Source organism: Macrobrachium nipponense, chromosome 7 (genome assembly GCF_015104395.2).
Source record: "Macrobrachium nipponense isolate FS-2020 chromosome 7, ASM1510439v2, whole genome shotgun sequence".
Taxonomy (NCBI): Eukaryota; Metazoa; Arthropoda; class Malacostraca; order Decapoda; family Palaemonidae; genus Macrobrachium; species Macrobrachium nipponense.
The window spans coordinates 11,918,567-11,933,036 of record NC_061109.1 but is presented as its reverse complement, the minus strand read 5'-3'; the positions used below and the strand labels follow the sequence as shown (position 1 = coordinate 11,933,036).

The following is a 14,470-nucleotide window of genomic DNA, read 5'->3' as shown; positions in this document are numbered from 1 at the left end:
GACAGACTGATGACTATTCATGCTCCAGTGCATAGATGTTTTGTTTAAATGATGCCCTATAATAACCAAAGTATTGATGCTCATGGATAGTGATAGTTATCCGTTTATTACAAAGCGGTTTAACGGCAACGTTGCCATAGCTCTCAAATGAGAAGTGTAAACTGGAGCCAGGAAGAGCTAGTGAGAAGACACCGACAGGAACGGAGGGAAAACAAAAGGCTAACGTCACTGGTTGACTGATTACAGCTACTAAAGCTGGCGTCATAACACCTATGTTACATACGTTGTAATAAATAGATAGATAAAAAGGAATTTTAAAAATAAATTAATAATTTTAAAAGTAGTTTCATATGACAAATATCTAAAATAATTATATATATATATATATATATATATATATATATATATATATATATATATATACTATATATATATATATATATATATATATATATATATATATATATATATATACAGGGATGGCTGCATGTAGCCTTGAGTCGAGTTGAATATAGAATCTAGGCAAAGGCCAAGCACTGGGACGTATGAGGTCATTCAGCGCTGAAATGGAAATTGACAGGAAAAAGTTAGAAAGGTGTAACAGAGGGACAACCTCAAAGCAGTTGCACTATGAGTCAAGTGTGAGGAGAGGGTTGAGGAAAGTAAGGTGGAAGAAAGAGAATATGAAAGGAGGTACAGGAAAAGGAACGAAAGGTGTTGCAGCTTCCATGAACCATAAGTAATGCCTACAGTGCACCGCGTGAGGTCCACTGACGGCACTACCCCCCTGAGGAAAGTTTCGTGCCCTGGAAGTATTCAAGCAAGATACTAAAAGCTTTGTAAAAAAAAAAAAAATAGAAAAAAGTAAGTTTTATAAAACTTACCGCTCTTACAGAACAACTTGATGATAAGGGACTGCAAGGGCAGTAATGAACATTTTGCCTCAGAAATGGTTTCATGAAATTACAAAATACGCAAAAAACTAACCTGACACGTGAATTAAGTCTAGAGGCAAGAAATGCCAAGGAATGGTGAAATCAAGCTTCAAGATTATATATTTCCTGTGCTCTTTAAACAAAAGGTAGCAATATATATATATATATATATATATATATATATATATATATATATATATATAATATATGTTACTACCTTTTCTTTTGTTTTAAGGGCAAAAGAAATATCTAGTTTTCAAGCTTGATTTCTTAAAATTAAAATACCTCTACCTGTGCATCGTTCACTGATATTTCTTATAATATATATATATATATATATATATATATATATATATATATATATATATATATATATATATATATATATATATATATATATATATACATATATATATATACATTATATATATATATATATATCATATATCATACATATGATACATCCATACATACATGCTTACAGACATACATATATAAATACAAAACAGTTTGTATATATATATATATATATATATATATATATATATATATATTTTATATATATATATATAGTATATACAAACATGTTTTGTATATTTATATCTGTATGATGTAAGCAGTATGTATGCATGTATATATGTATGTACATGTTATGTATATATTATATGTATATATATATATGTATGTATGTATATATATATATATAGTATATATATATATATATATATATATATATATATATATATATATTATAAGAAAAATATCAGAACGATGCACAAGTAAGGTATTTTAATTTTAGAAATCAAGCTTGAAAATCAGATATTTCTTTTGACCCCACTATATATATATTATAGATATATATATATTATATATATATATCTATATATATATATATATATATTATTGTATACAAAATATGTTTGTATAAATATATATATATATATATATATATATATATATATATATATATATATATATATTATGTATAACAATAATTTTCATTAATACAACATTCAATTCTCTCTCTCTCTCTCTCTCTCTCTGAGAAGGAAAGTTCAGGAAACATCTGACACTGACCTAGCACACAAGAAGCAACCTAATTCCTTTCAGAAATGAACAAGCTTTAGAACTGGAAACTCGAGAGTGAGTGAGTGAGTGAGTGAGTGAGTGAGTGAGTGAGTGAGTGGGTGGGTGGCAGTTGGGCTCCTCGTACCTCGTGAATGAAATTCCCGACCATTCTTTCCATTTCCATCTTCATTCTGAGCTCTTCGTTCAGCGCCTCATCCCTCTCCGTTTCGGCCACTTCTAATCTGGTCCACTGGGTCTTGATGTCGTGCAGCCTGATTCCGGAAGGGGGGATGTATTTCGGCATCATCAGCATTCTAAGACCAAACTGAAGACCGTGAAGAGTCTTGGCCAACTCGATCTTCTCATCATGTCTGCAACAGCAAAGCAAATCAAGTTTTCTGTGCGGCGTTTAGTGTCGTATGAACCACGGCCCGGTGGTGGCCTGTGTTGTGTCAGAAGAACGATCATGACTAACTTTAACTTTGAATAAAATAAAAACGACTGAGTCTAGAGAGCTGCAATTTGGTATGTTTGATGATTGGAGGGTGGACGATCAACAAACCAATTTGCAGCCCTCTAGCCTCGGTAGTTTTTGAGATCTTAGGGCCAGTGGCGTAGCTGGGATTCCATGACTGGGGGTGCCTAGTTAGGGCCAAGATATTTTTTGGAAGGGCCAAAGAAAATTGCACAAAACTAATGTACCGAATCTGTTATTAATAAAATATATTATTCTCGAATGCATATATCCATGTGAATGAAGGAAAATAATTGTATTAGTAATTAGTTCACCTGTATTTGAAACTGTAGACCTCAATTTCCAATTAATTTTCAACTCTTTCTATATGTAAATGTATCAAATACTGTAATGTCAATTTTCTCAGAAAAATTATATCCAACACTAGACTCATTTCTATTAACAAGTTTTAATTTCAATCTGTAGTATAATATCCCTGTCCCTGTAAATGTATCATATCAGAGCAGTGGATATCCTCAGTACCACAAAGGACTTGTCACCGCCCAAAACGTCTTCTTCAGAATTTCAACCTTCCACATTTGCTCGTCTTCATCAAAACTGCAACTACAGTTTCAATCACCTCATGCATAAGTTGGTAACGAAGTTGGATCAAAATATCACGAAGAAAGACGCCATTTGTGTCAAAAACCTCTAACCCTGTCCATGCATGTCTCAGCTCTATATAAGCTATGAAGGTAACAAAAACTAAAATAATGTCATTAGCTATATGTACAGCACAACTGCCAATAAACTAAAACCTTCTGAAGTACTTCCTCAGCTAAAACACTTTAATGGCCTGTAATAGGATCAAATAGAGAATATTAATACTATTAGAATGGAGCAACTCCAATCAAAATAATCATCAGCAACACATATGTCAAACGTTAAAAAAAAATCACTTCTCATCTAGTATATACAAGAACATCCGTACACGTAACAGGGACCAACGTGGGGTGATTAAGAATATGCCAAAAGTTTAGCTACAAAGAGAATTTCAACGTGGGGGGCCTCTGGAGGAGGCCAACCATCTGACCGGCGGGGGCCGGGTGCCCCCTGGTCCCGCCCCCGTAGACACGCGACTGATGAGGTCGGACAGAGAAACAGCCATCTCAGCAGCTTTCTTTTACAGAAAACTTGAGGGTTTATTTGGCACTCAGAACCCGAAATTTTGGATGTGGTTGCGTAGGATCTTACCTGGGCGGTTTTTCTGCGACCAAGTATGACATGAAGTCTCGCTTCAGCTGAAGGACGCCGTCGATCGAGTCCTGAAGTTGCCGATCGTCCAGCTGGGAGATTTTGGCCAGAATCCACTGCATGAGTTCACTCGCCTGGGAATCGTATCTGGTCTTGATGGCGTCGTTGCTTTTCATCAGCTGTTGTCGGCAGAAAGGTATCGATCAACTTTTTTCACAGAACAGGTTGTTTTCTCTCTCTCTCTCTCTCTCTCTCTCTCTCTCTCTCTCTCTCTCTCTCTCTCTCTCTCTCTCTCTCTCTCTTGTTATTAGCGTATTAATACGAGCAAATCACGTCATGGATAATGTAATTACTTGTTACTTAATTTCATTCGGTAACCTGAGCGAAGAGATGAGAGCTGTTAGACCTTGAAAAGTTCTTTTTAGTATCGAACAAATTACCAGCTTTAAAATAAAAACAACAGCATAACGTCAATGTTTGCAAGGAATGTCTGAGAAGCGATATGGGACGAGATCAAAACAGTCAGTTCAGTTACTTAAAAAATCTCCAGTGTCTTGACATCTGAAAAGAATCATTATTGTTAAAAGTTAAATCTTGAATTAATTTTTACGATTCAAATCAAGACACGGGATCTTAAAAACACGTTCGATATTGCCTACAGAAATGTCCGGTGAGTTAATGAAGGGGTCTGCTATGAACTTTATATTCTATTTCTGGATATCTGCAGCGACAGAAATGGTTAAGTCCTATTCTGGGTCGATCTCATCAGTTTTATCACTTCTTCGTCCCAAACCCATTATTCCACCTAATCTGTTTTATTTCAGTAGTTCTTAAATTCACGATCAAATAACAACTTTGAATAGAAGAAACATTTATTGCCCTCGAGGAAATTGCATAAAAAAATAAACAAAACTTAAAACTCCCTTAAAGGTCGTTTTTCCACCTAAGTTATTTTCCTCTCGCCCAAAATAGAATATAAATTGTCAGTCACAAACCCCAAATTAATTTAGTATCATCATCAAAAACCTCTTGTACTAAAAATCTTGTGTAATCTTGCGAACAAAAAAAAAATTAGAAAAATACAAAAAAAAAAAAAGTCAGGAAACATTAATTGCGCTCTAGTTCCTAAACTCGGAATTGAAACAGAAGAAAGTCGTAAGTGCAATTATGATATTTCTTCAGTATAGTCGATCACAAGTCGGATTCAATATGAATATTATTCCGTAACAGACGGTCGACCAGCAGTCACTTGACGAAGAGGTCGACCCGTTAATAATACCTTTCAAAAATAAAAATAAATAAATAAATATAAGCAAAAAAAAAAAAATAGTCCACTCCGCAGCCTACATTCCACGTGAAACTTCTGGAACCTTACCTTCACATCTGGTTTCTTCAGCTGACCCAGACTCTGATACAAAGACGCTAAGTAGGTCAGGATGCTTTTCTCGTCTGGGTGACTCGTTGCAATGTCTGTCAAACCGAACAGAAGCCAGAGTTGTGGATTCAATGTAGATTGTTAACAAATGTTCTCATACTTAGAAGCAAATACAAAAAAGGCAGATTTTAGTTAAGACTGGAACCAGGGGCCGTTTATAATGCCTCTGTTAGAACGTGCAATATACTGTAAAAGAAGTAAAATAACATGAAAGAAATGAAAAATAAGCCAGGCCAACGTGACTAGCACTCCAAGACTCTTATCTACCTCGGGCCAACGTGGAACGAAAAGGTGTGCTGGCAAAACTTAGGTATTTTTTTCTTTTACTATAGGCGGCAAATGACTCACCTCTTGGATGAATGAAGACTGAAAAAAAATCGGTGGTTTAAAGCCATTAGGTTAAATTTTTAAACAAATGTCACATATCCGAGCGAATATGGCACCTCAGAGTTCAACAAAGTATTGTGGGGAAGTGATAGGTTGAAGGGTGTTACGAGTCCACCTTGAAAGGAGTCACATTTCTCTTTCTCTCTGTTCAACATGACCTTAGACCGCTGCTCAGTCTTAGAAACAAAAATTGGGCGGGCGACGGGTGTGGTTGATTAACAAATTTGGAGAGGGTCTCATGAAGCATCAACAAAAAACTGAGTCTAAGAGACGGGACTCGAAAAATGTAAAAGCTAGAATCCACAGAAGTTCGTTGGATGTCAACGTCTGTGAATTGAATAATGAATGATATAATAAATTAGTTGCCCAGGTATTCTTACAACCATTTTGGCGGTCGATATCAGAGGCCATATTTGTATACCAGTTGCACCAAAGTTGCACCATTTTTCATACGCGAAAGAGAGGAAACAGGACAAGAGAAACGGGTGTGGTAAGATCAATGTTGCCAGGCAGATAGGATTAAAGTGCGACACTGATTAACGTCAGGTTATTCAAATCCAGTTTAGGTATTAAATATGCTATGTAAGGAAGTCGCTGTATTTCTAGTCATGGGTCTTGAGCAACGCTTTATGACAGCGCTCGTGACAGATCGTAAATTAAAAGCCGAAAACACGAATACAAGAAAACCTAAATTTTACTTCCTAACACGAGCATTTGCGGATCAAGGGAAGGGGGAGGTACAATGGTACGTGCCTCAAACAGGAAAAAATAATAACAAAATAATAATATTGAAGATTTAGAAAATATTAACATAAATGAGAGGATATGAAAATGGGAAGAAAATAAAAAATATATTATACGTAGAAATAATACAATTCTGATAGAAAAAAGATAATCATAATAATAATTTTAAAAATAATAATGATAATGGAGTCGGTAGTTCCTGGTGGAACAGGCGATTGCTATTCATACACACATATATATATATATATATATATATATATATATATATATATATATATATATATATATATATGTGTGTGTGTGTGTGTGTGTGTGTGTGTGTGTGTGTGTGTATAATATGAAAATTGGTGCCACTCCATGCAATTTTTCCGGATCCACTATTGAATACAAGCTACTCAAACTAACCTTTTTTCGAGTTTCAAAATATTAGATGAAAAGAAAATGCTTTGAGGACGTTCACAAAGAAATCAGACAACCAAAACCGCAGAGTGGGGTGGGGGGGTGGGGGTTCGGTGGGGAACGTGAAAATAAGGGTAAATCATTCGCGAATAAGAAAAGCGCGGTTAGATTAGAAGAAAAAAAGGTCCCGAATTATTTTCCTCACCTTCGGCGTCGAGAATCTTCTCGACTCCGAGTTCCCTGTGAGCCACATCGAAGGCGTTATTGAGGTTACGAATGGGCTCATCTGGCTTCAGGGATTCGTAATCTATTATGTCGGGCCGATGAGCGTGGATTAGAGCGTTGAATCCCATACCGTCACTCCACGAACCTGTGATCAAAGCAGGGAGGGTGGAAATTTATATATTGCAAGTGAATATGTGTGTGGCTACATTAACTCCATCACAACACTTCTACATTTTCCAGTAAGTGCTTCCTCTTCTTCAAGGCAAAAGCTGCTAGTCTGCTACTCCGAGTTCAAACTTGTATATCAAACTGGCCTCGGCTCCCTTGGGCCCCCTGAGGAAGACGGTGTCCTTCAGCACGAGGGTGACAGTCATGTCTGAGCTGTGAAATTTGTTAGAATAGAAGAGAACGGAAAATAGAAAGTAGGTCTAGGGCAAAGGGTGTAGCAGGAGGAGAACCTCGCAGCTGCACTGTGAAAATCGTCAGAGAAGGTGGATATAAAGTATATCTGACTTTAACCAGACCACTGAGCTGATAAACAGCTCTCCTAGGGCTGGCCCGAAGGATTAGATATTTTTACGTGGCTAAGAACCAATTGGTTACTCAGCAATGGGACGTACAGCTTACTGTGGGATCTGAACCACTTTATACAGAGAAATGAATTTCTGATCACCAGAAATAAATTCATTCCGCGATGGCAGAGCGGGGAAGCGAACTCGGACTACCAAATCGGTAGGCTGGCACGTAACCCACTCCTCCAACGAGGGACTAAATGAATGGCAGATGGAAGAATGACTATGAATGGAGGTACAGTAAAAGGAATGAAAGAGGTTGCAGCTAGTTGCCTTATGTTATGCCTATAGTGTGCAACGCGAGGTGTAATGACGGTAGTACCCCTTTACGGAAGTGAATTTTAAAAATGTTTGTTTTGATTCATATTTTAAATCCCTTTTCTTGCTGTACGAGTCTTTCATTTGTTCCCTTAAACCTTCAGCCTTGAAGACTAGAAGAAGCAGTGGAAATTATAGAAGTATTGTCAGCAATTGATAAAAGTAAATTTAACGACTGTACTAGAAGAGAAAATTTCCCTCTTAACTTCTCAAATCCTTAACACTTCATGGACACGCTTGTCACTCAAAAGACTTACATTCAAACGCAACAATAGGAAGTAAAATTAAAATTCTAATGTCGACAGCAGTATTCAAACCTGCATCCAGAGTATCAGAACATGATCACCCGTCCAAAAAGTAGAATGAAGAATTCGAGAAGTTATGGGGCCATTTTGGTTACGACAGTTGCATACGTCACTGGTAAAAACTGACTAGTGGATTCTATACACACACACACACATACACACACATATATATATATAAATATATATATATATATATATATATATATATATATATATATATATATATATAGATATATATATTATATATATATATATATAGATATATATATATATATATATATATACTGAGTCACTTGTTCCAGTGACTACCAAATTTTACTGGCGAGTTTCAGTAATTACATGTAACACATATAATCTCCAGTCATGTGTTCATGCACAAATACACTCATGCGTAAATGTGAAACTTACTCAGGTCATCAGCTGGTATTTATAGGTATATTCAAGCAAATGATCTGAAGCAGAAACGACGAATACAGCGTCTGCTGAACTTACTGGAAAAGTCCTTGATGGTGAGGTTCGAGTATTCGCCTGTTATCTTCTTGCACCAGTCCAGGATCTTCTCCTTATGGGTTTTCTTGCCACCTCGGCCTGGTTCGTCTTCTCCCTTTATAATAATAATAATAATAAATAATAATAATAATAATAATAATAATAATAATAATAATAATAATAATAATGGCTATTTCAGCCGCGTTTATTCTGTTAGACGTTTCTCTATTCTTCTTATGGCTGCCTTTTCTTCTGTACTCAAGTTGGCTACGAAAACGCCAAATGGGGGATTCAATAGCCAACTTGAGTACGGAAGAATTGAGAAACTTCTATACAAAATAAACGCGGTATATAATAATAATAATAATAATAATAATAATAATAATAATAATAATAATAACAAGAAATACCGGATAGACCCCTGACGACTACGGCCTGTTCCCGCCGACCTACGAAACACTCCGTATACCTGTTGACGACCCCAGCCTGTCCCTGATAACCAGTTTTGCTTTTGATAACACCAGCCCGCCCGAAATAATAAATAATAATAATAATAATAATAATAATAATAATAATAATAATAATAATAATAATAATAATAATAAAGACAATCAGCATGCGCGCGCACACATTTATATAGACAATGTATGTGTCTATAAATATGTAAATGTATGTGTGTGTGTGTGTGTAGCTCCATAAGCGTGCGTGGTAAACTTTGCATGAGCAAGGCCATGAACGCAGGCGGTAAATAAAGTCGAAAATATTCCTCAAACATCTTCCATTTCTTAAAATGGAAAAGAGGAAATAATAGCAGGGTTCCAGTCAAGGTCCTTATCCTTTTTTTTAAAGCGTCTACAGGCCAAGAAGGGTCACTTCTCTCGCCCATTTACAGTTGCAGGTCAACAACATCCAACTGCCAGTTTTAGACGCCCGGAGGCAATCTCAAATCGGCCCCAGAGGATCGCTCAGGCGGGCATTATTGAAAATGTAATGGGCCCGAGCCGTCCTCAATTATAACTCTCGTCAAATCATGGCCACAAACCTTTAACGAGGAAGGTGATGGCGTGGATCCGCCGGTGGGGGATTGGTCGGGTGGTTGAGGGGGAAGGGCGACTTAATGGGATTGATTAAGATTTTTCTTCTTTTTCTTCTTCTTCTTCTTTTGAGAGAGAAAGTCGAAGACGTGGGAGTACAAGAGAGGGAGCGCGCGTTGGCAATATGCTAATTATGGTAATTTGAAATGAGAAAATTACTCGAAAAAGTTTCGCGGGAAAGAGAAAGTAAAAAAAAAAAAAAAAAATTAAAAATCCCGAAATTAGGTTTATGGTTGCTACTAAATGAGGGGCTCTATCACGTCAATTCCTCAGATGGGCGTAGAAGAAGCATGCGAGGAGAGAGAGAGAGAGAGAGAGAGAGAAAGAGATAATTTCTCCCGAGCGACTGGCCCAAAAGGTTTGTTAAAAAAAAAAAAAAAAAAAAAAAAAAAAAGGCTGGCCAAACGCGCATACACAGGACGAACCGAAATTCTTCGGGCCAATTTCCATTTGCCTTGTTGACCGAAGTAAGGAATTCAGAATTCATATATATATTATATATATATATATATATATATATATATATATATATATATATATATATTATATATATATATATATGAAATTTTATCACATCACCATGATTCATATACATACATCGACCTACAAATCTTCTTTAATATCCAATTCGCTCCACCTCGGAATGAATGTATTTTCATATATGTTAACTGAATATTTTAGTTGACAATAATTTCATCCTCTCATGGGTTCGAACCAGCCCGCAGCGGACAGAGGAGAAATCAGGACTTCAGTGCTGTGTTATCGACTGCGCCAACAAGTGAGGTATAAGTTGATACCGACTCCGACCTTACAAATCACTGTCAAACTCGGGTATTTGCAATTAGAGTCGATATCCAACCCCCTCTGCTATGTTAACCAAGTCTATCGTTTGCTGCAAGTAGCTATATAATGAATTTTTATATATACACACATATATAAATATATATGAGTGTGTGTGTGTGTGTGTACGTCAGTGGACTAGCAAACCCGCCAGCAAAGAATAGCCTCAAAAGGACACACGGGATCAGATTGGCCCCCTCCAGACGAATCGGAAACACTTAGAGAGCAACCGTGTACAGGAACCTAATTTGAAAGGTCCAAACAATGTAGCTACGACAAACTTCAAGTCTCAGTCATATAGTTATGGCTCAAGTAAATTTCATATCTTCCTGTAGGTGCGTGCGTGGGTGCGTTCCGTTTATATACTTGCATGAGACGCAAAAAAGAAGAAACTGGCAAATGGGCGGCGTGCGTATCGTCTTCCGGAACGCCATAAACAGCAAATCTCCGATGCTTCAAGTCTATACTTTTCAAAAACGTTCGATTCGAATTAAACTTGTTTTGCACATTTCTAGGAAGACGTTCGGAATCTCTTGTAACTTTGTTTTCCAAGTCTTGACGTATATGAAGCTCTAATCTACTTTCTGAGAATGTAAGCTGTTATCGGATCTCGCTTTTTTTTTTTTAACACGAACGGCAATCTCACTCATCGTCTGCACAGAGAACAAATATCTTGGACAAGCGGATCCAGAAAAGTTCCGTGGGGGCGGGGAAACAATTTTCATATTGGAAACATCATTTACATTATATATATATATATATATATATATATATATATATATATATATATATATATAAGTAGAAATCATGAACTGTAAATGGACAGCAATTGCCTGGTCTATCAGGAAATACCGAACCATTATTATTCAAGATGATTGTAATTATTGTTTTGTTTCCCAAAGATTTATCATTAACTCTATAATAGATTTTTTATTTTTTCCCATTTTCTAACATATTTTACCTTTTATTTCCTTTGGAAATTATTTTTCAAAATAAGCGGACAGTGACAACGTCTCCGGGTCGACTCCGATCATGAAAGCCAATTCACCCCCGGGATTTCAGGGGTGTCCTCTTGAAGATAGTTGCAGTATCTGTCACAGTCCCTTAGTTTTTAAAATAATTTCGACAACAGCAAAGGATGTGATCACAAAGTCTATAAATGACCGACACTTGCGGCCTTTTGGGGAAGTCCCAAGATATGTGGAAAAGCCTTCGATACACAAGATCACATAGTAGTTTTTATGGAGTCACTGTTCGCCGATCACAACAGTTTCGAACATCAACCGTGCATTTGATGTCTAGGCCAGTCCCTTACGACGCTCCTGATTGGCTGTTGATAAGCCAATCACAAGGCAGGAAAATCTCAGTCTCTCCCGAGAGTTCACATGGGTAGGATCTGTGTTCCACATCTCCTAAAGGGATACGTCTTTCAAAGGTATCCTTCAGGATAGGTGGAACATAGATCCTAATCATGTGAACTCTCGAGAGAGACTGAGAGTTTCCAGCCCTGTGATTAGCTTATTAACAGCCAATCAAAAGCGTCGTAAGGGACTGGCCTAGACATCAAATGCACGGTTGATGTGAATTTACTATATACTGTGGAAGGAGATGACTGACATAGTTGAGACACATGCTCAAAATTACTCTCATATATGTGTGTGTGTGTGTTTGTGTGTGTATTGGCTGCAAGTTCAAACTGTAAGCTGTAAATACGTGAAAACCTTGAAACACATCACTTAAAAGATACTGACCATATTTGACTACTGACATTCATCTCTATAGCATAATAGATATACATTACATGCAAATCTACCTAAACAATCTTATTGCATACGTACTGTTCACCCAGGCTCCCATCATAGATAAAAATTAACCTTATTTAAATAAATACACACGGCTCAAAGGGCTCAACCAAAGTCAACCACAGGAAGAGTCGAAACCGGCAAGGGAATGTAAAGCCTAAAACTTACGATGACTAATTTCTCGATCTCAAGACGAAGGATTATGGTCCACACCAGGCCCAGGATGAGTGTGTGGTTGCCGTCTACAATGTCCGGTCCTCCGATGCTCTCCAGCCTCGTCTGCAGGAGAAAGAAGGCACTCCAAATATAAACATACTCGAGTAGAAGCCAAGTCTCAGCAGTTGTGCAATATCAGCTAGAACATTAAAACATGCAGATCTGTGAATGAATGTTACCTATCAGCATATGATTTCTCTCTCTCTCTCTCTCTCTCTCTCTCTCTCTCTCTCTTCTCTTCTCCTCTCTCTTCTTTCTTTATATATATATATATATATATATATGCTAAACAACCTGGTACTGCCCGGGAAAACTCTGAATGACAACCAATAAACTCTCTCTCTCTCTCTCTCTCTCTCTCTCTCTCTCCAAATCTCCCTCACTCTTCCCTCTTCTCCTCCCTAACACCCTGTCTACTCTCTCTCTCTCTCTCTCTCTCTCTCTCTCTCCCTGTTAAGATAGTTGCTTCAATTATATTGCCCAGCATTTTTTACGTTTAATATTCCACCCCTTCTTACTCCTGCCCCCTTTCATATTGGGGCTGAATTTGGGCATAAAGGGTATCAGGAGTGTCACTATTCATCTAAGTGGCCTTGAAAACTATGGATTAGACACTGATATCTGTCATTTTTTACTTTTTACTTTTCATTCGTTCTAACCCACCCACCTTCCTATCAGGGCTGAACTTGGACTTAAAAGGGCATCAGGAGTGTCACTATTCATCTCAGTGACCTTGAAAACTGGATTAGACACTAATATCTGACGTTTTCGGTTATTTTCCCATTTCACCCCCTTCCCACAGCTACAGCCTTTGGTGCCAGTGAAGTCTGACTGTGTCCCCCCCACCCCTCCCCCCCACATTATTCTTTTCCATTTAGGAAGTTATATGTATCCTAAAATGAAAATGAGGTATGGTAGACCCAAAGAGTTTATTTAGTTAATAGTTTTATAGGCAGAACCATCCCCATTTCAGGGAAGCCCTTGAAGACACTATATTGCTGATTATAAAGACGACCAAACAAATAAAAAATGCACTGAAGTTTCTTCCAAGCAATCAAGTTTTTTGTTCAGCATATAATATTGTATGAAACTTTCAGCCATGGCCTGGTGCTGGCCTGTGCTGTAGGCAACCACAGTGGTACTAGATGCATGATCATGGTTAAATTTAGCCTTAACATAGAATAAAAACTACTGAGGCTAGAGGGCTGCAATTAGGTGTGTTTGATGATTGGAGGGTGTATGGTCAACATACCCTGGTAGTTTTTAAACCTGAGGGTGGACAGAAACAGTGCAGACAGACAGGCAAATAGCCATCTTAATAGTTCTCTTTTACAGAAGACTAAAAAGCATTGACTTTGTCAATAAACAATCTGCTGACTTGGATCGTCATACCACGTCATGAGTCCTTGGATAAGGCTGCTTCTGGCATAGTGTAGAAATTTACCAGTTCAAATCTTTGCATGAGATAGGGGACATTCTGACACGGAGCAAAAATCTGTACGTTAACGCTATTGAACAAAAGAAAGGCAATCTCTGCCTCGATATGGCAGTCCGTAAGTTAATGCTGGCGTACAGATAAAACAATTGCACAGTCTGGTGTTGTATTAAAAAACTGTCAGATTGGTCGTTCAAGATATTAACAGCCAGAGGCAGCTAATTGAAAACAATGACCCCGACTAGTGATTAAGCTGAGAACAGCATATATATATATATATATATATATATATTATATATATATACATATATATATATATATATATATATATACAATATATATTATATATAATATATATATATGTATATATATAAACCATATCACTGAAACAAAAGACGTTCTTATCGGTAAAATTAATCTTAATGTCTGTTTCAGTTCTACGAACGAATCCTCATAAAAGTAATACTAAAAATAGACTTACTATACTTACTTCAAAAG

General features: G+C 36.9%; 1 protein-coding gene across 1 annotated transcript in view; it reads right to left on the bottom strand.

Annotated features, from left to right (window-relative positions):
- The window catches only part of LOC135217197 (spectrin beta chain-like), a 64,989-nt gene that overhangs the window by 30,185 nt on the left and 20,334 nt on the right, over window positions 1-14,470 (bottom strand). The window contains exons 4-9 of the mRNA XM_064252925.1: window positions 12,490-12,600; window positions 8,589-8,700; window positions 6,882-7,046; window positions 5,087-5,181; window positions 3,712-3,890; window positions 2,149-2,374 (exon numbers count right to left, since the gene is read on the bottom strand). Of these exons, the coding sequence (XP_064108995.1) occupies window positions 2,149-2,374; window positions 3,712-3,890; window positions 5,087-5,181; window positions 6,882-7,046; window positions 8,589-8,700; window positions 12,490-12,600 (888 nt within the window). The remainder of the gene's footprint in view (window positions 1-2,148; window positions 2,375-3,711; window positions 3,891-5,086; window positions 5,182-6,881; window positions 7,047-8,588; window positions 8,701-12,489; window positions 12,601-14,470) is intronic.